The sequence below is a fragment of the Sorghum bicolor genome, chromosome 7 (assembly GCF_000003195.3).
Source record: "Sorghum bicolor cultivar BTx623 chromosome 7, Sorghum_bicolor_NCBIv3, whole genome shotgun sequence".
NCBI lineage: Eukaryota > Viridiplantae > Streptophyta > Magnoliopsida > Poales > Poaceae > Sorghum > Sorghum bicolor.
The window spans coordinates 8,387,012-8,411,162 of record NC_012876.2 but is presented as its reverse complement, the minus strand read 5'-3'; the positions used below and the strand labels follow the sequence as shown (position 1 = coordinate 8,411,162).

The window sequence follows — 24,151 nt, the reverse complement described above, 5'->3', positions numbered from 1 at the left end:
GGTTAACATCCCAGAAATGTAGCAGCATTCATATGTCCATGCCACAACAGGAGAATCCAGACTGACTAACAGCAGTCATATACCGATATATGTCCATACCACAATGGCAGAATCCAGAGTCTACTCACTCATCATCATGAGTTAATTAAAAACGACGAGCTAATATCGAGTTCATGTTCCAAGCTCAGGAGAACCGAGAGCACAAACAAAACACAGAAGCCACCAGCCAACCAATTGGCTCAACGCTTCCTCTTGCAAGTCTTCAACTGCTTGATCATGTACTGGATTCCTTCCTTCAGCGTTGCTCTCCGGCCCTCCTTGTTGTTCCACAGCACTTGTACAGGATAGCGGTCATTGGGATTGTACTCATTGATCTCAAGCAGTGCCTTTGCTACCAACCCATAAACTTCTTCACCGTGCTCTTCTTTCAGCTTCCGGAGCATCTCATCATCCTCATTAAGAAATTCCTGAGACAGAGAATACCCATCAGATGTTACCAGCGAAAATTAAAACTGCAAGCCCACTGTTATGAAATGATGACTCGAAATTATAAACAGACAGAACTAGGGAAGCAGGATAGCAATTGCAAGTGATCAAGGACGGCCATACCATTTTTTTTTCCATCCACCGTTTTAACCTTAATAAAAGGGTGCCATTTTGGGTTTCTAATTTCAGCATCCAACTTTGAGCACAGGAGAGCAGAAGTGACTTCTGCATCCTCTTTTGGTAACCTTTTCCCACAAGCTTTTCCAAATGCTTTGGGATCAAGCTCACCCATTCTCTTTGTACTTATATTAGCTTGGACTGTAACAAGCACCTGAAAGCCCTGAAAAGCACGCAACAAACCGGAAAGAAAATGTGCATGAGGTATGTTGTCAAAGCAAAGTATACCTAAGGTGCCTTCATTGATTTGAGACAGCACAACAGAGAATAAAATTGGATAGCTGGTCAATTAATGTGGTAGCTTACATCTATCAACTCCTTCCGAGCGTGTTGCAACTCATCATTGCTCTTCCTTTCCTTGATAACCAGAGTTTTGTTCAGAGCCTCCATGTCTTCTGATTCAGCAACCTTTTCTTTCAGTTCCTCAGTGAGTTCATCCATCTTCTTCTTTGATTCAGAATCCTGCTCACCTAGCATATGCTTCATAACTTCCAGTTTTCCTTTCAGTGTCTGTATTTCTAACTCAAGCTTCTGTTTGGCATCCAAGTCCTGCTGTAACTTGAGAATCCTTTCATGAGCAGCTTGTTTCTCCCTCTGCATTTCCACACAGTAACACACTCATAGATGTTAGCTTCTCAAGAAATAACATGAAACAATACATATTTGACCTTGAACCAAACCTTGTGTTCTTCCACAAGCTTAAGCACGTTCTCATCGGCCTTCTGTTGCTCCATTGTTGCCATCTTAAGATGCTCAGTTTCAGTTTTGTTCTGCGCTCAACCACAAAAAAAAGTCAGGCATAATAAGTTGTACGAATAGCACACTACAGGGAAATTACAATAGCACCCATATCATCACGAGCATCATTGAATCCCATCCAACAAAATAAAATGGTGTTATCAATCTAGTGCCCAAAATTAATGATTGCAAGGTCATACAGTGGCCAAGGTCAAAGATGGTGACGCCGTACATATGTAGATTGTTTTACCAGTATCTTTGCATGAAACTAGAGGGAATCATTCCCTTCCCGTTCAATCACAAGACACAAGCAAACTCTACAACTTCCCTGCATCTTACCCGAACCCTTATCGCTAAGCCATATGCAATTATAATCTGAAAACAAATGCAGAAGATCTACTAATAAAGTACATGCTAGACACTAGAGAAGAAATGCTGTGATGCACTCCCTACAAAATTCAAAAATTTTAACAGGAAAGAGCTACAGTAATAAACGTGTACAAACCTTTTCCTTCTCTTGCTGAAGATTCCTTATGTCTGAATCACTTTGCGAAGCTATGTCATCAAGATGCTGGGATCTTAAGTCAAGTTCGTGCATCCTGGACTCCAACTCTTTGCGGAGTTTTTTGTTCTCATCGAAGACCTTCTGTGAATGCCTTCGAGAATCTTGCTGCATCTTGTGAATTTCTGGTGAAGGTAAAACCAAAAGTTTAAAAGACCATTAAACAACTGGAAGTGATGACAGAAATGCAGCTATGCTGAGTACTAAACACTAACAGAACATATAAATAATAAAAATATGAACAGAAACCTTCATTATACTTCTGGAGAATTTTTTCCCTTTGCTCCATCATCATGTCAAGCGATGCTGTTGTCTGATTGTACTTGGATTTCAGTTCTTCCACATGCCTGTTCTTTACTTCAATCTGGCTAGCTAAATTAGCAACAAGTTTATCAGTTTTCTGAGCTTCTTCTCTTTCAACAACACCAACAGTTTTCAGATCACCATTTTTTCGCAAATAGGCTCCTATAGGCCCTTGGCATCTATGATCATCAGCTCTTGCAACCCATCCAAACATCTCTAGCCCTCTGTAATTCTTGAGCTTCCAATCCCTTTTGCCATATCCCTCTGCCTCAAAATGATTTTCAAAGGCGAGCGCATTCTTGAAGCCAGTCCAGTCTTTTGCAAACTCAACAATAGCATTTCCTGTATGACCTCTATGATTCCATAGAGGACTAACCTTCTGCGGGCAGAAGCGTGAAAGTTGCTCTTTAAGCCGGTTTCCACTCTGTCCAACTAGGCGCCCATCCTTCCACTCAGTAGGCATGTTAACTAGAACACCCATCAAAGGCCAGACAAATTGATCTTCTGAACTAGAGCCCATTTTCAGAGAGAATGGAAAATTGCAACGACCTAGAGGACAAATAAACAAGAAAGTAATTTCAGCATTTTTTATTAGATGGGTCAACATTGCAACATGAACTCAGAATAGAAGAAAAGTTTAACGCGAGAATCCATATTCAGGTTTCACATTAATTCATAAAGTTAAAATTCCACGAAGCCTGAAAGTAAGGATTAAAAACTGATATATATTCTTAAAAAATGACACTGAGGCAACATATATATAGATGATGCATTCAACTTATGAAGTCATGCACCCCACAGAAAGGAATAAGTGATGTGTAAATATGATAATCCAGTAACCACTCAACTGGATATAAGACTAGGACTTCAGAAAACAATCCACAGAAACAAAAAGGGCAGCATTTCGGCCTGCTCTACACTGCTTTGGGCTAACAATCTTGGCATACGGAGCCACCTCCCACGCGTACGTCACCACCCAACCGAAATCCCCACGAGATATCTAAACCCTTCTGCACGCCGCCGACGATCACCGCACGGCCGGCTGAGCAACGAGGAAACCAGCATAATTCCCCGGCGATCCGCTCCCACGGTGGAACCTACAGGCCGGGTTTTCCATCCAAATCACGCAGGGATAATTAAGCACCATGCATAGAAACCACTTCACGGACGCGGGTGAAAGAAGCTAGCAAGAGGAGAAGAGGTGGAGTAAGTGGCGGTGGTCATCAGCTCACCTCCGGCGAGCGGCGCGGCGGTCGGTAGAGGCAAATGCAAGGCGTGCGAGGAGGAAGAAAGGGTTTTGTGCTGCCCCTTCACATTTGCCCTCTGCTCCAGTTGATACTCGATCGAGTGGGTGCCTGCGTTTCTGCGGACTCGTAACTCCAAGCGTCCAACAGTGGTTTGTTTTTATACTATTTGATTTGAAACCGGCGTTAAGTGGTGATGAAGCTAATTAAAGTGGCGTCAAGTGGAGATGAAGTGAGCCGATCACAAAAAAAAATGGAGATGAAGTGGCGTTTCAGAGCAACTCCAACCCACCTCCTAAACAGACCCCTAATCTAAATCTAGGGACTTGTCTAAAAAATCCACTCCAGCCCACCTCCTATTTAGGCCCTCATTTTTCATGCCATCTCAAATTATAATTTCAAGTCCCCAGATCCACCAGCCCCCTATCCCTTCTCTCTCTCCCGTCCGCACGCGCTCGCGAGCGGTGTCTTCGCGTGGGTCGCCCGCGGGGGCCGTCACCGAGGCACGGCGTCATCAGACGGTGCGCCGGGCACAGGCGACGACAGAGTCTGCGGCGGCGGCGGCGTCCCTGCAGGATCCAGTTGCGAACTCCATGTGGTGGTGCCGGCGCCGGCGGCGCCCCCAGGGCGTTCCTGACATGGGAGGACGTGCGCGTGACGGTGGCTGGCGGCGGCCCGCGCGGGGCGCCGGACGTGAGGATCCTGGACGGCATCAGCGGCCACGCGCGGCCCGGGGAAATGAGTGTCTCTGCGAACTCGTCGTCGTCGTCGGAGTGCAGGTCGAGGACGGAGACCGGGCTGAGCTGGCGCGATTAGTCGACGTTCATGTCGGCCTTCCACCCCATCCGCTCCTCCACCTCCTCCCCATCGTCCCCGGGAAACACCATGGCGCGAGGGTCGCACTCGCTGCTGTCCCCGAGGCGGCGGCGGCGGCGGCTTCTCCGGCGCTAGCGCCTCGCACTCGCTGCTGTCCCCGAGGCAGCGGCGACGCAGGCGGCGGAACTCGCGGGCGCCGCAGGCGCTGGCGCCGGAGAAGCCGCCGCCGCCGCCCCGCCGAGGTCGTCCCAGCGCAGCACGCGGCGCATGGCCCTGCTGCCCAGCACCTTGCTTAGTGCCGACCTGAGGCCGATCCCGACGCCGCCCGGCGAGCTCCTCTTCGTGAACCTGTGGTTGCAGAGCCTGAGCAGCCGCCGGCACGCGGCGGCGGGGCAGCAGCCTGTTCCTCCTCCTGCTCCTCCAGCTGCTGCTGCTGCCCCGCTCCCGCTCGAGCCACGGCCGCGCCGGGGCCGCCTTGCCCTGGCGGTTCCTGCTGCTCCTGAAGCAGCTCCGAGAGCCTCCTCAGGCCAAGCGCGCGCGAGAGAGAGATGGACGGAGCGCCGCCGCGGCGGCGGGGGCAGGAGAGGACCGACGATGATTTGCATTTTGGGTGTTGGGCTGGAGTTAATGTAGAATTTGGGTCCCTATTTTTTGCAGGCCAGCATGCAAATGGAAAAAATAGAGGTCCAATTTGCATGCTGGGCTAGAGTTGCTCTCAAAGAGTAAAAAGAAGGAAGCTGAAAAGAGGATATTTGGCTGCCCCGACGTTTTGGAGGCACTTGTTTTTCAGGAGTTTTATTATTGATATGTCAGTTCAAATTTTCAGTACGTCCCACAAGAAAACGCTATGTAAAATTAAAAAAAAAAGATAAATTCACTAGGATCCCCAAATTTATTTAGGGTGTCAACTGTCAAGTAGGTCTTATCTTAAAAAAAAGGTAGACATGACTGGTGCCGCCACATCGACTAGCCATTAGATGCTGTTAGAACTCACTATTGGAGATGCTGGTAACCGGTGCATATTTTCAACTCAGTGGATTTCAAACATCTAGTTTTTAGTTGGCGCCCATAGTACACTGTTGTAGGATCGAGATGACCAACTAAGGGAGTTGAATAGTCATTTCCAAAAATTAATCGCATGAGAACATTTAAGAGCACAAGTGAATTAATGGTCTAGCCTCGACTGCATCTCTTCTGTCTAAATTTGTTGGCTATGCTTTTCATCTCTTCTATCTAACGATCGGGAAAATAAGTCGTTAGAAGCAACCCACTCACTCTTCTCGAGAAAATCCATGAGAAAAATGAGTCAACTATGCTTTTCATTTTATGTTATCTTTCTGCATGGGCCTATGCTTCAGCAATAGCCCCTAGAACAAGGCCTCTACTTTTTATTTGGAAGCTCTCCCTACTTTTTGGGGCCTAGCTTTCTAGGTTGAACTCCAACCGTAGCCCTCAAAATAGAGACTCCAAATCCATTTTCTCAATGAATGACAAATAGGACCCACGTGTCATAGACTTACTTGGCTAATAGAAAGACATCGATGCCACAATGGGGACGAGCGTTGCGGTCCCGAGTTGTCCTGACGACGTCAAGTGAAGCGGGGACTCACTCGCCCTGGGAGGAGAGAGGGAGCTGGCCATGGCTGCTCACTGCTACGTGGGGAGGAGAGAGGTAGGCTCAGCTTCCTTTGCTGCAGACCTAGATGCCTGGGAGGGGAAGGATGCCGAGGATGTCGAACGACGAATAAAGTCGCAAAGGCCATGGATGCTGAATGGCGCGCTCCTGCAGGGCCGAGTGGAGGAGAGGGGAGGTCACAAACACTGGTAGCAAGGGGTTGCTCTTGCACGATGGAGAGGGTCATGCATGGCTAGGCGACACACTCATGCCGAGAGCGAAGGGGAGAGCCATGGGGAGGAGGGGAGGAGTCGCGCAAGGCCTCGAGGATGTGAGCACTGCTGGAGATGAAACAGAGCACCGGAGGGAGTGGAGGAGCCACCGAAGAGGCGCCGTCGCACTGGGCCAACAAAGGGGGATGACCAAAGAGGAGGGAGGCGCGGGCCGCGCGGCGGAGGCGAAGGAGGCAGTTCCTTACAAACATGGAAGGAAACAACCGAATGGGGCTTAGAGGGTGACCTAACCAGAATGGGTTTGAGGGTAGGATTTGGGTGTCCAACTAAATTTTGGGGCTCTAGTAGGGGCTGTGCTAGAGCATATTTTTTTGCCTATGATCCTATATTTAGCTATGGGGGTTTAAGTAGGGGCTCTGCTAGAGTTGCTCTAAGACAGTTAGTTAGGACAACAGTTTAAACAAGTGCAGTTTGTATGTACTGAGCAGCGCACTTAGACAACAGAATAGATGTACAATGACTATACTATTTATGTAATTCACCAATGGACACACAAATCATGATGATCAAGCATAAAATTCTGTTTTATTTGGTTGCTTGTTTGAGAAAGAAAACACAGTAAACCCGCTATTTGCTCACAATAAAATAGAATGCTACTCCTTTACCGCCATTTGCTCACAATAAAATAGAATGCTACTCCTTTACCGCCTACCGGACTGATCATTCGTTTCTACTTTACCGTCTTATCCTTTCACACATGAACATAGCTGGCCGCCAAAGGTCACCCGTCTTCTCCCTTCCTCACCATTATCTTCTGTTACTGCCCTATATGGTTATTGCCCGTATATGTTCAGATCCAGTGTGACAGAGGCCATGAATCCAAGCTTCTAGACGCCATTAATATTGGTTTAGAGCCTGGAAATACAAGCCCCGGCCTGTGACCTCCTCAATTAGCCTGAGAGCTCTCTCCAAAGAGGAGATGTGCTTGGGAGCAGATCTGGCTTCTGCGCCTTCACAGCGATGGGAGGAGGCAAGGGTTAAGGTCACGTCGCCACCAGACACCATGCATGCATGATAGGGAGCGGCGCGTTGTGGCTGGTGGCCTTCTGTCAACTCATTTCTGGTGTATATACTAATTATTAGCTTATGATGAATAAAGTGGTGATGAGTCAACTTATTTCATTCCACAAACCAAATACAAATAGTAAAGAGCGAGAAGGTGATAGATCACCTAATTTTTCAAACCAAACACACTCTTAACGAACGAGACAACGACACCCTTCTCTTTCTTCACTCACAGCGTGTGGTGTGGCACGAGCATGGTCTGGGATAAGGCAACGGCGGAGTGTGGTGCGATGGCGTGGGGGCGAGCGAGATGTAAGCGGACAAGCAAGGAGGCTATCCCGCTCACGAATGCTGGCGCGGATGAGATGGTACCACATCACCGAGCAGCATACAGGTGCGGGGACCACATAAGTCTAGGAGGAAATTGCCGGTTTCCTCCTAATGTTGAGCATGCAGCCCGCGGACCAAAGGCACGGTCCAAAGCACGGTGATTTGGCCCGACCCGAGCACGGCACGGCCCGATCCTAACTAGGCCCGGGCCGGCTCGAAGCATGTAGCGGGCCGTGCTTGGGCCGACCCCTCGGCCCGCTGGGCGGCACGACACGGCCCGCTTTTAACAGCAGGCACGATGTCGGCACAGTATCAGGGAATTTATGAAACTTGAAGTATCAGGTTCGATGACTTGTGAAACTTGTGACTTTTGGCAAGTAAAATATAATCTAAGAGTATATTGTGTTATGTGAATTGTGAAGTATTAATGTGTCACACCCGGATGTAAAAGAGCATTCGGGTGCCAAATCACATGTGCGCCAGGATCTCAAATTCACACACATGGACCGACATCATCAATGGTACAAAACACAGTGTTCAAACGAATTACATAAATGAGAGTAAAAGTACCATTATTACAAGCCAAAAGTTTATCAAAGTGCGAATGGGAAGCATAAACTAAACTGTTCCATAAATAAAGGGGTAACTAAACGTCGACGTAGCAGGACCACCTTGCCACAGGAAGGTCGACGGTAGAACCACACGAGCCTAACAACCAGGAGACTCAGGGTAGTCCTCAGGGAAAACACAATTGTACTCCTGATCGTCCGAGCAACCTTTAATGATTATAGCAAGGGTGAGCTCATGTCGAACTCAGCAAGCACAGACGGAAAGTAATGACATGCAAGGCTTAAAACAAGGTAAAGCTGACTTGGTTTGACTGCGGTAGCATTTTAGTTGATCACTTTTACTTAAAACTATTATTAGAACAACCTATTACTAAATATGAGTAGCATAAACCCAACCCTTAATTAGTATAAGTAGTGATTAACATCTTTTAAATGATTAACCTAATAATTATAGAAGTCCAGGGATTAACCCCAAATAATAACACAGGATAGCAATCCTGCCAACACGGAATAGTCATTCCGCCAAAACACGAGGTAGCAACCTCGCCAAGGTCCATCTCCAAGTAACCAGTGAATCCAATTTGCTCATCAAGTGAGGGTCTGGGCCGCTCGTGACCGTGAGCACGGCTGATATATCAGTTTTACACTCTGCAGAGGTGTGCACGTTCACTCCAAGTCGTGATTCCCATTTGCCCGGGGTCGCGACTCCCCAAAACACTGCCAAGGTGAGCAGGTAGGGTCTCACTACGAGACCTTTCACAGGGTCCAACTAATAGGATGCCACTCGCAAGTTTTCGCCGGGGCGCTCGACAGTCGATACCCATAGCCATGGCGTACCGATCAACCGACAACTTAATATTCATTACCCAAGTTACTTCCTCACGCCTACCCGGAAAGTAACACCCTACTAGTGGAGGTCCTGCTAATTAGTCAAGCCAGAGCCATTTAGCTTGGAGCTGCACTGTAAGTCCCAGGGGGCCGCTCCCTGACTAAGTCCTTACGGAGAGCAGAGACGGGTACGCCCGGCAAACCGGACCACCAACGGTACCCGCTCCCCCTGTCACCACCATCATCACGATGCTCATAAGCATCCAACATCGCCATCACCGCAGTGACCAAAGATTCAGCACAATTTAAGCATCAAGTTGAGTAGAGACTAATACTTGTTTAGGCATGTGTATAAGATGAGTAGAGCAGCTAAGCAAACCTAGTATAGCCTAGTCTACCCAAATACATAACCCCAGGTGAACAAGGAATAGTAAGTAAAGCTAGTCATGTCCTTAGGGTTTGCATTCACTGGACACATGCATATAAAGTAAATGACATTAATGAGTAGGTTCAAAATGATCCAACGGTGTCTGCACTTGCCTTGATCGATGTCGGGTTGCTCGAACTCAGCGGGATCCTGGACCTCTTCCTTCACGAACGTCTCGTTGGCTAAACGCGACAAACATCAAGCATAGGAACAATACATGCAAGCAAACAAACTTAATCAAAAATAGTACACCAAAGCATGCGAAAACAGAAAGCAACTGCACTCGAAACGAAACCATAGCGACCAGAATCACCTAAATCGGAGTTACGATGTAAAAGTTATGGCTAAAACAAGTTGAATGGCATTTCTGTAGATAAACTGAACTATTTTTCGTAATTAAAACTAATTAAAAACTGAATTAAAACTCATTTTGGATTAAATATATAAATTCTAACCGAACCAGGGGTTAAACTGCAAAAACTAAGGGCATAAACTTAAATACTTTTGAAAGGACTGGACTGCGGGTTAATTTTGAATAAGCCCGAGGGCTTTTCTGCAAAAGCGGCAGGGGCGCGCGGGGACCGTGGCCGTCCTGGCCACGTGGCGGCCGGCGATTGGCCCGGTCCATGGCGGCGCTGTGGACCGGGGGGGGGGGGGCTCGGGGGACCACCGGTCCATGGTGGACCGGGGAGAGGCGCGGGGGCGGCGTGGACTCGGTCCAGTGGACCGGCCGTGCGGGGCGGCAGGCCGCGGTCCACGGTGGACCGCGCGCCGGTGCGGGAGCGGGGCGCCGGCGGCGGCGCCATGGCCGGCCGCGGCGAGCTCGCAGCGGCGGCGCTGCGGGGCACGGCGAGACGAGCCGAGGGCACGGGCGGGGTCGGCGCGACACGACGAGCGCGAAGGCGAGCTCACCTCCGCGAAACGACGAAGGCAAAGAGAAGCTCGACGGCGGAGCTTGCGGCGGCGGATGACGGCGGCGGGTTTTCAAAAGGCGGCGGCGCTCGGGATTCGGCGAGATGGCGGCTAGGGTTATAGGGGCGCGTGCGGGCGAGGCCGAGGCCTTAAATAGGACGGTGGTCCCGGGGTCCTCGAAACGCGAGCGGGCGCGGAAGCCGGAGTCGGTTGCGGCCGAGTCCGTTCCGGCCGGAGGAGGAAGACGGCGGGTGGGTCCCACCTGCGGGGCCCACACGTCAGCGGCAGGGGCTGGCCGCAAGGGGAGAGGAGCGGGGCGCGTGCTGGGGGGCGCGGTTGGGCCGCGGCAGCGGCTTGGGCCGGGGGGAGAGGCACTGCCTTTTTTTTTTCTTTTTTTTTTAACAGATTTCTTCTATTTAACTCTTTCTCCAAAACAAAACAAAACAAGCGCAAACAAATAAAATCAAGCAAAAATTATGCTGCAGCATGAATGCAAACTCAAACATGTTTCTACCTTATATTTAATTTTTATTTAATTTTGTAAATTATTTAATAATTCCCAAAAATTCAAACTGAGCCAAAATTAAATCAAATTTTAAACTGAATTTGAAATTCAAAAATTTGGAGTGTTATATAATGTCTGTGACTTGAATATAATGTATTTATGCTTTGTTAAATTCTGTATTAAATTTGGTGTTTTTCATATAGCGGGCCATGGGCTGGTCCGAAGGACTATTGGGCCTCGTGCCTTTCGGGCCGGCCCGACATGAAAATCAGCCCACAGGCCGTGCCTGGGCCGTCAGAAAGGCACGATGGCCTGTAGAGGCACGCGGGCCATACGGGCCCATGCCGGGCCGAGCCAGGCCGGCCCGTTGCTCATTTTTATTTCCTCCCAACACGAAACTGGGCTTTCCTCATGCATTGGATGCCGACTAGACTTGGTTTCGGAACGTAGTATTTTAATGACAACTGATATGATATGGCACCTTCATTTAAATTCCATGGAAACCATCCCTCTTCTCATTGGGACTGCCGTTATCTTTTAGGCCATTTTTAGTAGGGTTTCACCAGGATGTCATGCACATTTGTTAGAGCGCCATATCAGCAAAACTATACTTTTTACATGAAACAAAGAGGAGAGAGAAAGAAATAGTTTAACTATGGTGAAACCCCGCTGGCGTTGTTTCCCACGCGGTGAAACAGGATAAAATCCTCACTGAGGCCTAAATCGTTTCACCATCTTGCATGTGATCCAATCATTTTGCAGTAATTAAATACTTTGCTTAGCCTTGGAAACAACAAAGTGAAGTGCTTTATTGTTGGGGTTATTTCATAGATGGTTTCATTTCAATCTTGATGACGTGTTGATATGTGAAACCGTACAGTGACACTGTCCATTGAGACTGGTCTTGAGGGCTAAATTAAAACTTTATCGATTCTTGTATGTGGGTTGTGAAAATAAATAGCCTAGTACTTTTAGGCCATTCTTAGTGGAGGTTTTATGACCCAATTTTCAACGCATCCCTATTTTGGAAATACTCTCTCTGTCCCTGAAAGCTTCAACTCCTAGAATTCGTGCCAGTTAAATTTTTTTTAACTTTGACCAACCTTATAGAAAATAGCATCAATATCTATGACATAAAATGAATATCTTATGAAAATATATTCTATGAGAAATCTAATGGTATTAATTTAGTACTATAAATCTTAGTGTTTTTTTCTATAAATTTGGTCAAAGTTTTAAAAATTTGACTTAGGACAACTCTAGAAGTTGCAGCTTTCAGGGATAGAGGGATTAGTGTAGAAGACCATGAAACTCTTTCTACTCCCATAAAACTCTTATCACCTCTCTCTCTTTGTTAATACAGTGCCACATCAGTATATTTAATGTCCATAAAACTCTAATGAAACACCATTAAGACCGCTCTTAGTGATGAACTATTCAGCTGATGGTTTCTATGACTCGCTGATGCTAATTTGTTAGGAGAGAAAACATTATAAGTCTAGTTGATAAGTTCTAAGCAGATAGGGCTACAATCCTAAGTTGTCATCAAGGAGCTAAGTATGTAGCAGCTACGACAGGTGTTACATAAATAGACAACTTTCATATCATTTTAATTCCATAATTTAACATTATGACGATGACATATAAAAGATTATTAATTATAGAAATTATGATATCAAACATGTTCATAGCAATATGGGATATGTGAAACATAACAACAATGTAAGACATATATCTCAAAACAGCGATAAACATGAGACAACATGTGAAATGACGAAACAAAACTACTGAAACAGATAGGCAATGGTATACGGAACGACTTGACTAAACCAACGAAATAAGCAGACAAAGCATATATCTTATAGCAGAAACAGACACACAGGATATAAACAGAAATGACATGATTCAACATATGAAACATACTGAGGGCAGAACGCGAAATAATATAGATGAACTACTGAAACATGTACGATCTAGAAGACGAAACACAGTAGAAAGATAAACAGATCATACCCTTCCATACGCTCCGAGGATCCCGATCCTTGTCCAACTTGCATGATGTAGAGGATGAAGATGATCTCTCCACCGGGAAGAAGAAATCCGCCCGCGTCTGTGTGAGGAAGACAGTGACAGCGCTCGAATACGACCACGAACAATAGCGGCGGTTTGGGCAGTCGCGATGACGCTCCCCTAAAACCTAATTGGCGATCCCCCGTGCAAGGTCTCGAACGGCAAGGGCATCAGAGGCACCTGCCCTCTCGCTCATCCGTGCGCGCGGAGTTACGAGATGAAGATTTCTTCTTTGCTGTTCTGAGTTGTTCTCTCTCGTTATACCAAAGAGATTAGAGTCTTCTATTTATCCTTGTGGCTGGAGTAAAAAGAAAGAGGGGAAGGGACTCCTAGTTGGCGGCTGAGAAGACAGACATCTAAAGTGTTTAACTCAGAGTTGTAACTCCCTCAGTAGTGAGTTGAAACTTTCGTAATTAGTGGGTGCTGAAAATTAACACAACCACATCATGCCACACCACGCCACGCCACGCCTTTGTTATTTTATTAACTTCTTAAATTAATTGAAAGACTTTTGGAATTCTAATATGATATAACTCATATTATCCACAATTATACACCATAAAATATATTAATTTATTAAATCTAAATAGACTTAGCTCATAATAAATTCAACAGCAGCTTCACTGTTTTGTATCTATACCATGTCAGATTGCCGAAGCTAGTTACTCTATAATTAAATAATGTTTGTCAAATAGAAATAAAAGTGCTATGGTTGCCAAAACCGAAAAGTTTCTAAACAAGTCAGGCAATTCTCACGACAGTCCGAATGCCTGGGGCTTGTCGATTTCGTGCTGGAACGCGCAGCCCGGCTGGCACTGGGACACCCTTTGGACAGAAGCAGGCCGGAGCACGAGCGCACGTGGAGTGGTAGTTGGGGTTGTGCGTGCGTGGCGTGTTACGTGCACGCAAACATTCCGTGAACGTGATTCTCCAGTCTCCACGGCGGGCGCTGCAACTGCAAGAGAGTCCTCGTACGTCCTTGACTCTGGAATCTTGGAATAGGGTGCTCGTGATCTCCGAATCTCCATGGACAGAGACCAATCTCTTCTTCAAAATATAGGCCTCGTTCAGTTGGTGAAAATTTTTAGTTTTGGATATTATATTATTTTGGTTTGTATTTGTTAATTATTATTTAATTATAAATTAATTATATTTAAAAGATTTGTCTCATAAATTATAAGTAAAAGTATATATTGATTATTTTTTAATTTATATTTAGTGCTTTATGTATGTGTCGTAAAATTTAATGTGATAAAAAATCTAGAAAATTTTTTAGAACTAAACAAGGCCATAAACTCTAAGGCCTTGTTTAGTTCCCCAAATTTTTCAAGATTCTTACGGCACATGTATGGAACATTAAATATAAATAAAAAAATAACTAATTGCACAGTTCACCTGTAATTTATGAGACGAATCTTTTGAGCCTAGTTAGTCCATGATTGGACAATGATCGTCAAATAAAAATAAAAGTGCTACGGTAGCTAAATTCAAAAAAAAAATCGTAAACTAAACAAAGCCTAAAGTCATGTGATCCATCCATCAATCAAATAAATTAAAGCAAATGCCAGTAATCAATTCTTCCCACCCACTCTTGCTTGCATGCACGCCATGCGGTATTTGTTTATCATCATCATCCATTGCAGGAAATCTTTTGCTTTTATTATGGCCTTGTTTAGTTCCGAAAAGTTTTCACTTTTCGGAACTGTAGCACTTTTGTTTGTTTGTGACAAATATTATCCAATTATAAACTAACTAGGATTAAAAGATTCGTCTCGTGATTTCCAGCTAAACTGTGTAATTAGTTTTTGTTTTCGTCTATATTTAATATTTCATGCATGTGCCATAAGATTCGATGTGACGGGGAATCTTGAAAACTTTTTGGTTTTCAGGATGAACTAAACAAGGCCTATATTTTATTTACATATCATTCACCAGAACGAAAATGTGACGGCAGCAGAAGTGTGCCAAGTAGGCAAGTAGCATCCGCATTTCTCCGTTTGGTCATGATACCTCTTTGGTCTTTATGCACTTTTGACTTAATTAATCCTATTTTGCAATGATATTACTATGAACCAAACTCTTAAGAGGTTTTCTTTTGACATTATATTGTCTATAGAAACGTTTCAAGTTTATCTCAAAATACACTGTCCAAGGGAACTCTTTTTTTTTAAAAAAAAATCTGGAATAAGAGCACTGAGTAGAAAAGAATACTTGATTTTGCAGCATACAGTCCTATACGTACACCACTTGTTATATTATTATTACATGTTAATTTCACAATTTATACATGTACTAAACAAATAAATAGATACCCTTCATATTCTTGTACCATTGTGAAAACTACTTAGGTCCTCTTTGGATTGGAAGAATTTCTCATGTTTCTTATGTAAAAATCAACTGTTTTTTATGAAATTTCTGTAAAATTCCTGTCTTTTAAGGAGGCTTTACTCTTATTAGGGTGGAATATGTGTACAGCAACGATTTAAACTCAAATAATTCACAAAAATAAAATATTTATAAATTCAAATAAATCAGTTTTTCCACCTCCCGTAAATATCCAGATAATGACCCCACCTGTCAGCGGGACAAATAGGCTACAAAAAGTCCACAGGGCACAGGGCACCCATCCACAGACGAGGAAGCAAAGAAAACCCCACGCAAAAGCAACCAACTCCAAGCCCAACATCCACTCATCCGAGATCCCCCCCAACCGCAACCATGGCCGGCGGCGACTTGGAGACGGCGGCGGCGCCGCTGCTGCCCCCGCCGGCATCTTCCCTAGCGGACGAGCCCTCCTCCGCGAGCCCGCCCCCCGAGGACCGGCTCGGCTTCGCTTACCTCATCTTCTTCACCCTGGGCGCGGGCTTCCTGCTCCCCTGGAACGCCTTCATCACCGCCGTCGACTACTTCGCCTTCCTCTACCCGGGCGCTCCCGTCGACCGCGTCTTCTCCATATCCTACATGGTCTCCGCCTTCCTTCCCCTCGTCGTCATCGTGCTCTTCTTCCCAAAGTCCAGCGCCCCCTTCCGCATCAACACCGGGCTCACGCTCTTCACGCTCGCGCTCCTCATCGTGCCCGCCATGGACGCCGTCTACGTCAAGGGGAAGCCCGGGTTGTACGGCGCGTTTGATGTCACTGTCGCTGCCACCGCCCTGTGCGGGATCGCCGACGCCCTCGTGCAGGGAGGCGTCATCGGCTTCGCCGGGGAGCTGCCCGAGCGCTACATGCAGGCCGTCGTCGCCGGAACCGCCGCCTCAGGTAGGTGCTCTCTTTCCCCCTCCCTTCTGACCTCTCTTTTTTTTCTCTACGCCGGTCCAATTGAAGTTACCCAGTTCTTCAATTGTTCCTCAAAATCACCTTAGTTGAAATGTTGAATTGCCAATTGTAGCTACCTGATTTTTTAATTGTTCCTTCATGATTTCTCTCATCCTGCTTCTAGTCAAAACGGTCAACTGGCAGTTGCCAGTAGGTGTCATCAGAAGTTGAAGCAGAATGTATGGTGTTGGCCTATCGTGGTTCTTCAATTGCTTCGAATTAAGGTGGTTGTGTTGTGTGTATTTGGCTCAAAGCTAGTATTAGATACATATTGGGGATCGGAAGTCGAATTGAAAAAGATAAGAGCACAAAATTGCAGATGCACAGCTTATAAGCTTGCAAGCATTAACCTGAATAAACTGAAAATGGAGTAACTTGGGCATAGTTTGACGCCGCGCCTATACCAATGCAATGCAATTGGTGGATGTGGTTTCTGTGTGTGTTTCTCAGTGTGTTTGATGTTTCAAGGATTCAGTTAGTCGACAGATCCTAATGCTTGGTACATTTCTGCATGGATTTCATTCTGCAGGAGTACTTGTCTCGGCAATGAGAGTCTTTACCAAGGCGCTCTACCCACAAGATGCCCATGGGCTAAGGCAAAGCGCGATCATCTACTTCATCGCCGGCATAGTGCTCATGATCATCTGCATTGTGTGCTACAATGTGGCGGACAGGCTTCCGGTCGTCGTGTACTACAAGAACATCAAGAGAAGGGCTCAGAAAGCAGAGGTTGGCGGTGGCATGACTGGTCCTGCTTGGAGATCGACTCTGTGGAGCATTGTCGGGACGGTGAAATGGTATGGAATAGGAGTGGCTCTCATCTACGCCGTCACACTGTCCATTTTCCCAGGGTACATCACAGAGGACGTGCACTCTGAGGCGCTCAAGGACTGGTACCCCATCCTCCTCATCAGCGCCTACAATGTGTTTGATCTTGTTGGCAAGGCCCTGCCCGCTGTCTACCTCCTCCAGAATGGCAATGTTTCAGTCGCGGGATCCTTTGCACGGCTCCTGTTCTACCCGCTCTTCTACGGCTGCCTGCACGGACCAAGTTTTTTCCGCACTGAGATCCCAGTCACCGTGCTGACATGCCTCCTGGGGCTTACCAATGGGTACCTGACCTCCGTCCTCATGATCCTCGCGCCCAAGGCTGTGCCCATCCACCACTCGGAGACTGCTGGGATTGTCATAGTGCTGTTCCTCGTAGTTGGTCTTGTCATTGGTTCGTTTGTGTCTTGGTTCTGGGTCATCTGATACTGGGGACCTCTCTCTGTCACGTCGATGTATCATAGCACCATGTTCGTGTTCTCTGCTTTTGATTTGCCACACAGTGACAACTTGTTAGTGTACTGTAAACCCAGGTGAAAAGATCTGGGAAATCTGTAATTTATTACAACTCATGGAATTGATGGTGACCAAATGTTAATGTGAAGAATCCCAGCTCCTTATCGAACTCTTTAGTTTCCTCTTTATTGCAACATCATACCTGTGCTCGATTGTCTGTCAAATTGGATGTTGCATGTTGCTTGATTTTATTGAAAATTTCACTGTCATCAGTTTCATAAAGCTACAAGCAAGGGCAGTTCTGGATCTGTCCAGCTGGCGTCCCATGAGAAGCCAGGCAAATTTATCAATATTTAGCTAACTTTAACATCGGCCAAATTATGTAGACATTATCAAGCATCGTGGCCAAGTATTCTTTATCCTGTTCTTCGGAATAATTTAGCTGACTTTACGTAGGGTGCTCCCTTGGCTGCTGCTTCCTATTGTCGCACTCGCACCACCAACAAACAGACAAACCTGAACATGCCATTTAAAAAACACTTCTCCTATATTTCAACTGCCTGAATTTTAAGATAATTTCAGAAAACACCTTGTACAACTAACTAGTACAATTAAATTGTTAAATTTGTGATTTGTTATTTGTCTTTATATCATAACATATTAAATTTTTGTCTTGTCTGACTATAAAAATAGTTGTAAATTTAATTGTCTTGTCTGACTGTAAATTTTTGTAAACTTTTGTTGGGTCTGTGCTTTTGTCTAATGAGGTTTTTAATTCTCGGAACAAAAACTTATTCTTGGAACAAACTAAACCTGCAATTTTAATGTAAAATATAGTCTTTTTTGGCATGTGTAGACCACATTCTTTCATGTCGTAATACCTCCCATACGTGCTACAGTATGAAAGGCTTGTTATTATGTTCAGTGCCAAAGAGCTCCAATGCCTGATCCAACAATTGCTCATCGCTAACCCCACTTTGGAAAACTTCAGTGATCTGATTCCAGTTCCAGCAGCCATGGAACTCACTTGTTTCTTGATGCACCCCCAACGAATGTTAAGCTGGTTACAGACTTACAGTTTCTTGCTCTATTACTTTTTGTGGTACTGTTATAAGTATCTGTAATGTCTCTCCAATACAGGTATGATTTCTTATCATATTTCCATCAACTGGATGAACTGAATTTAGGTGTCTTCTGCATGCGACCAATTCAATCGCACTTTGGACCAAGCAGTTTGATAGGTGTCATCATCATCAATATCAATTGCCTCTTTTTCTTGTGAACCCATTCGTAGACCGGTAGGCGACATCGCACAACTCATTGGAGCAACAACTAAATGGAAATTTTTAGGAAGATGGCTTCCATTGGGAAAATAGAGAAAGAAGGACTTCACTAAAAACTAACATATATATGTGGAGAAGGTCATTAAAAAAAACTGTGTACTTACTGATTTCGCCCCTGTTAACCTGAAATAAAGCGAACTGTGTAATTGCTGATACGGTACATCTACTATCAAGGTAAGGAACTTATTTATCAAGTGTGAACTGTGTCTTGCTGATTGGCTGTTTGAAACACTCTTCTTAGATCTTAGCGGTCTTTCAGAGCTAACAAAGATACCTTAATAAAAAAAAGAACTAACGCAGATAGATAATTATCTAGTCTGCCTAATTACAGAGGTTGCAGTTTTGCACTCAGTCTCAAGATTCAACACGCCATACTCGAGAGTTCACTGACTGATGCATTACTGGCACATCATGAAGGCTAATGAATCTTCAACGACTACTCACAGGTAGTACTTTTAGATTGGAACCCTTTTGTTTCAGCCACGCATGACATTTCAAAGTGTCGTATATATACTGCAATCTGTTTTTTTTGGTGGTGGTGTGTGCGTGCGCGGGGGGGGGGGGGCGCGTGTGTGTGTGTGTGTGTGTGTGTGTGTGTTAAGGGTGTTGGTTTTATTTGGTTAATCGTATAATAGCCGGTGGGGTGTGGCACGGCTGGCATGGGGCTCACCGGGGTCTTCACGATGGGACTGCAAGAAAGAAAGAAATGAAAGTACCGGTTCAAAGTGAAATGTGCGTAACAAGTGGTGTCAGTGGCGGATCTAGGATTTTAATCATGGGGTACGAACGAAAACGATATAGTTTATCGATATGAACATAACATAATTGGATCACTAAACGGTGATAAAATAGTTGTGAATATAGAGTGTTAAGGTTGTTATATAAACTGGGTAGACTAGCAATTATGTATAACAATGTATTATACATGTATATATTATTAAAGAGTATACATATTAAATGTTTTTCAAAAAAATTTGGGGAGACATGCTACTACTCTAGAACCGCCCCTGGTGCTAGTAGGTAATTTCCCCCAACTTCACTAAAGTTGGTTTTTCATAACACCTATTGAGGTGCTCCATGAAATTCATAGAGCTGGAGGCAGATCCATAGATTTCGTGGAGCTGCTCTACTGTGGATCTGCATGGAGCTGGAGGTGTTTGCCGTGACAACTGGATCTAAAGCTTTTTTTTTGGATCTAGAGCTCTCCCAACTAGGCTCTATGTCTTTCTTTTTAACTAACCTTCTACATCAGCAAAAGGATGTACTAGGAATTGGGTTAAGTGGTAAAACAGTGAAAAACTTCCTAAACATCCATTCGACTCTTTGAGTATGCATTCACTAAAAACTAAAAATGAACCTATTTGCCAAATAGAGGGCATAAAATCAATGCAAGTTCTTTAACATTATGAAAAATACGGTGAAAATAAGATTTTGTTTCTATCAATAGAAAAAACATAACTTTGCTTGTTTGGCCAAGATAAGAAATCATGAATCTACCATGAATCATGTTAGAAATGAGCTTAGTGCTCTTGTTGAAGTGGATAGTTTCATATAAAAGTCAAAAGTTTTTATGTTGATACGTCTTATAGCTATCGGCGATAAAAATAAGGAACTAACATATCTAACAAAGAAACTCAACGAAAAGAAATATAAAAAGGAAAGAAAAACCCTAAGTATTGGGCTAGTCAATGTTTGCTAAAGTATGTGACATCATATATAGTCTCGAAATAAGTCTCTAGTCCAATAGAATCCAAAAATTGAGTGTGGCCTAAGCATACCCATACTGGGCCCTCTTTGGGCCGCTCTGGTGTCCTGGTATCTAATATCTAGTTGGGCCATCCCATACCTTTTGTGGCATGTAGTAATATAATGACAGCTTAGAAAGCCTAAATTTGTTAAATTCTAGACCCTTTGATTTGGATTGGACATTACAGATTAAGATTATCATCACTATATAAGAAATCAAACCCTAGAGCGTGACCCTCATCCCACTCGCCGCCGCAATCTCCCTAAGACCGCTATTCCCTAACCCCTCACCATCTTTCTTTCCCTTTCCTTCATCATGCCCATTGTCGGTGTAGCCGTCGGCAAACACCTAGTCGCCCTCCTCCCTCAACTCCAATCGCTTCCATCATTAGATCCACACACCACCACTTTCCATCCCCATGCTAACCCCAATAGCATCCTTTATCACCTTAGCCGCCATTCCGCTCTCATCCACCACCCACCCACCCACCACCAAGGCGGCTGCCGCAACCACCTCACCACCCCGCATGCTATTTACTACCACCATTAGGCCAACAACTTCCCTAGGTCATCGATTGAGATACTTGCCTCAAAAATCCATTCTAGGTAGCTCCAAATCATAACCCTAACACCATATCTTTGCCAAGAAAGTAGTCATTGGAGGGAGATAAGGCTTGAACTAGCTTGTGAGATGTTAGAAATAGATGCCACGATGGTGGATGCTTGCCCCCCAGACCTCCCAGATGATGTTGTTTGTGAGATCCTTAAGTGGGTGTGAGACATGGTTTCTGTAACAGAACCGACCAAATTATAAGAGATTAAGCCTAATAGTGACCATTTGCATAGTCGAACTATCACGCTTAAGCCCATATAATCCCGGTAGTCCGTGAAATCTCGAAGGATTTCAAACCACACATCACATATACAACCAAGATCGTAATAAGTTTAGCGGTCGCCATCCACAAGCACATCCAGATTACAACATTCATAAAATACATCGGAGTGCTTAAAGTTATTACAAACCAAGTTCTTCAAGTAGCGGAAGCTTCATAGTTTGAAATTACAACACACACGATAAGTCTGATACAGTGCCATAGTTCGGTCATTCCCACAAAAGCAAAAGAAGAGACGGAGTGACCATCGCCCTTGGTCTAGTCATCACCCATAGCTGGGTACAGACAGAGGATGCAATAACCATAGTACATTTGACCATCTGCAAAACAACATGGGAATAGAACCCTGAGTACAAGAAGGTACTCAGCTAGACTTACCCGTCATAAACCTAAAACAAAGACTCATCAAGGATCATGAAGGCTATTTAGTGGGGTGGCTGACAACCATTTTGCAAAGACCGCAAGGTTTTATTACCCAACCTACATAAATCTTTTCTTCTTTAAATCTGCTCAAGTTGAAAGTATCATTATCTATTACCTAGGTTTGCTCCTGTGCTATTACAAGCAAGTATGAGACTATGATAGTACCTCATCACAGCAGTCATAAACCCGTTTCATTATAACCCAAGTGTTCCATAGTCCTTACTACGAGGACAGGGCTCATGTCAAGTGCTCACTATCCAGGAGCGATGGCGATTCGAATCGATTTCTAACCAGCTGGCGAGGTATTCCCCACACAAACCACACTCACTGATCAAGTGAGCTACAGATCACCGTATTACACTATCCAGGACCAATTCGCGGGTTCGGCAGGCACCGCCAGTACCCGAGGACCGTTCCGGCGACCGAGGTATCCAAGGTATACCAAGGTTGCGCGTCGCGCCCTCGTCGTTCTCCTCAACCACCACCAATACAGCGCATGGCGGCTCGATTCCCGGCCCGGATAGTGTTCAGGCTTCGCGGTCGGAACGACTTATCCTTCCAGCTAAGTGTGGGGCATGCGTTCAACATGACAAGAGGGCCGTCAACGATCGGTCCTTAATCGACACAGGCAGGGGCACCATGGTCAACCCACCATAAGACCCTGCCCGGTCTCCAATTACATTCCACACTTGGTTATTTCTTTCCCCAAGCAACCACTGCTTAAACAAGCAGGTATCCACCTATATCTCGCAGGTGACAGGACATCACCCGACTTCTACCGGACTAAGCAAGCTAAGCATAGACTCCGCGCCTGTCTACATAGGACAAGGTAGATAAACGAGCAGGGATAACAAGGAGGACATATGCAGCAACGGTATCAGGCAACTCCTATCACTTAATATGCAATACAGTAGAACAGGTATAACACTTTATATAAGTTAGCGAGAATAGGGAGACTTAGAATGCTCCGGGGCTTGCCTTTCTCAAACGTGCTGGGTCGGTGATCCGGACACTCCTGCAAATCCTCTCCGGGTTCCTGTGCTTCCGGAGGTTCCTGCTCCTGAAGCTCCTCGGGTTCCTCGGTTCCCACCTCGTTCTCCTGCGAGCCTGTATGATGCATACATGCTCATGAGGGGAGTGCGAGATGCCCGAGTGGATGCTTACATGAGGGAGTACCAAAGGAGTCATGTTATGATGCATAGGTAATGCACTTGGTCATGCTTATTACAAGGTAGTCAACATCATCCAAGAATAAACAATTGAATCAAACATTTATTACAATCTCTTCTATAATTATTTTTCAAATGAAATCAGCAACCTACATGATGCTTCAAAGATACACCAAACCCAACTTAGTCCATTCAACCCACATACACAACCATTCATAATTTTCTTTATTCATTTCTAAGCCCATTAAAATCACATGCAATTCTGTTCATCAATAAATTCCAGAAAAATTACAGGAGACTACTAGCTCATCATAAAGTCTACTGTAAATTTTTCATAATTTTTGGTTACTTATTTTGAGCCACAAAAATCACAAGATTAATGAATAAGGCAAGTATAATCACCCTACTGTGATATAAGTGTCAAACAACAGATTTCATATTTTTACAATTTATCTAATATCATAAGAAATACCCACAAAATTTTCCAGATTTATTGCATGACCCATTTAATTATTAAAAATCATAAAGCACTGCCATGCAAGCATTTAAATTACCATAAATTCATTTATACACCAAATAATATGTAACAATATTTTCTCAGTGAGTAAACACACATGCAGAGCCAGCAAAACAAGTTTCACATTTTTCTGAGCCATATTTCATTTACTATGCATTTTCCAAGTTTAACAAAATCATGGATAAAATATATTCACACAGAAAAGTTGCTCCAACATGACATGCAATTACATCAAACTGTAGATCTGGAAATATAGAGCACACCAAAATTTATTTCATTCAATTTGGAGCTGTAGAACTCAAGATATAGATTTTACAAACTTTAAATCAATTTCTGGAAACACTTTTTCAAGAAAACCGACGAAAAACGCTACGCTCACCCAGATCTACACCCACCGGGGTACCCCTGCGACTGACAGTGGGTCCCCGACCCCACCAGTCAGCGAGACCAAGAGGGAGCTCACCTCCGACGAGCGGATCTCGCCGGCGGTGAGGTCTCCGGCCACGGGGTGAGCAACAACGTGCTCCCCGCAGCAAGACGCACCCAGCGGTACCCTTGGATCGACTAGAGGACGGCCAGA

General features: G+C 45.0%; 3 protein-coding genes across 4 annotated transcripts; 1 reads left to right on the top strand and 2 right to left on the bottom strand.

Moving 5' to 3' along the window:
* On the bottom strand, window positions 21–2,802 carry LOC8085147 (protein INVOLVED IN DE NOVO 2). 2 transcript variants are annotated; one of them, XM_021465844.1, is made up of 6 exons: window positions 2,213–2,802; window positions 1,907–2,088; window positions 1,344–1,433; window positions 970–1,257; window positions 610–826; window positions 21–467 (listed from the first exon to the last, which is right to left on the bottom strand). In XM_021465844.1, the coding sequence occupies exons 1-6, from the start codon at window positions 2,784–2,786 to the stop codon at window positions 457–459; spliced, it is 1,362 nt and encodes a 453-aa protein (XP_021321519.1). In that variant the 5' UTR covers window positions 2,787–2,802; the 3' UTR covers window positions 21–456. The 2 variants fall into 2 exon arrangements, with proteins under 2 accessions (XP_021321519.1, XP_021321520.1); XM_021465845.1 differs by having other exon boundaries at window positions 44–467; window positions 605–826.
* On the bottom strand, window positions 4,458–5,079 carry LOC8155534 (homeobox protein Hox-A13). Its single transcript, XM_002488921.2, has one exon. The coding sequence runs from the start codon at window positions 4,929–4,931 to the stop codon at window positions 4,458–4,460; it is 474 nt and encodes a 157-aa protein (XP_002488966.2). The 5' UTR covers window positions 4,932–5,079.
* LOC8085042 (equilibrative nucleotide transporter 1) lies at window positions 15,511–17,651 on the top strand. The gene is made up of 2 exons (XM_002445159.2): window positions 15,511–16,139; window positions 16,726–17,651. The coding sequence occupies exons 1-2, from the start codon at window positions 15,599–15,601 to the stop codon at window positions 17,448–17,450; spliced, it is 1,266 nt and encodes a 421-aa protein (XP_002445204.1). The 5' UTR covers window positions 15,511–15,598; the 3' UTR covers window positions 17,451–17,651.

What these genes read in the sequence shown, in the direction of transcription:
- LOC8085147 (XM_021465845.1), bottom strand. Translation starts at nt 2,786, where the DNA reads ATGGGCTCTAGTTCAGAAGATCAATTTGTCTGGCCTTTGATGGGTGTT. An exon ending in AGCTTGTGGAAGAACACAAG is followed by an intron (nt 1,258 to 1,343) that starts GTTTGGTTCAAG and finishes GTGGAAATGCAG; the next exon opens with AGGGAGAAACAAGCTGCTCA. An exon ending in ATGGAAAAAAAAATGGTATG is followed by an intron (nt 468 to 604) that starts GCCGTCCTTGAT and finishes TCTCTGTCTCAG; the next exon opens with GAATTTCTTAATGAGGATGA.
- LOC8085042 (XM_002445159.2), top strand. Translation starts at nt 15,599, where the DNA reads ATGGCCGGCGGCGACTTGGAGACGGCGGCGGCGCCGCTGCTGCCCCCG. An exon ending in CGCCGGAACCGCCGCCTCAG is followed by an intron (nt 16,140 to 16,725) that starts GTAGGTGCTCTC and finishes TTCATTCTGCAG; the next exon opens with GAGTACTTGTCTCGGCAATG.
- LOC8155534 (XM_002488921.2), bottom strand. Translation starts at nt 4,931, where the DNA reads ATGCAAATCATCGTCGGTCCTCTCCTGCCCCCGCCGCCGCGGCGGCGC.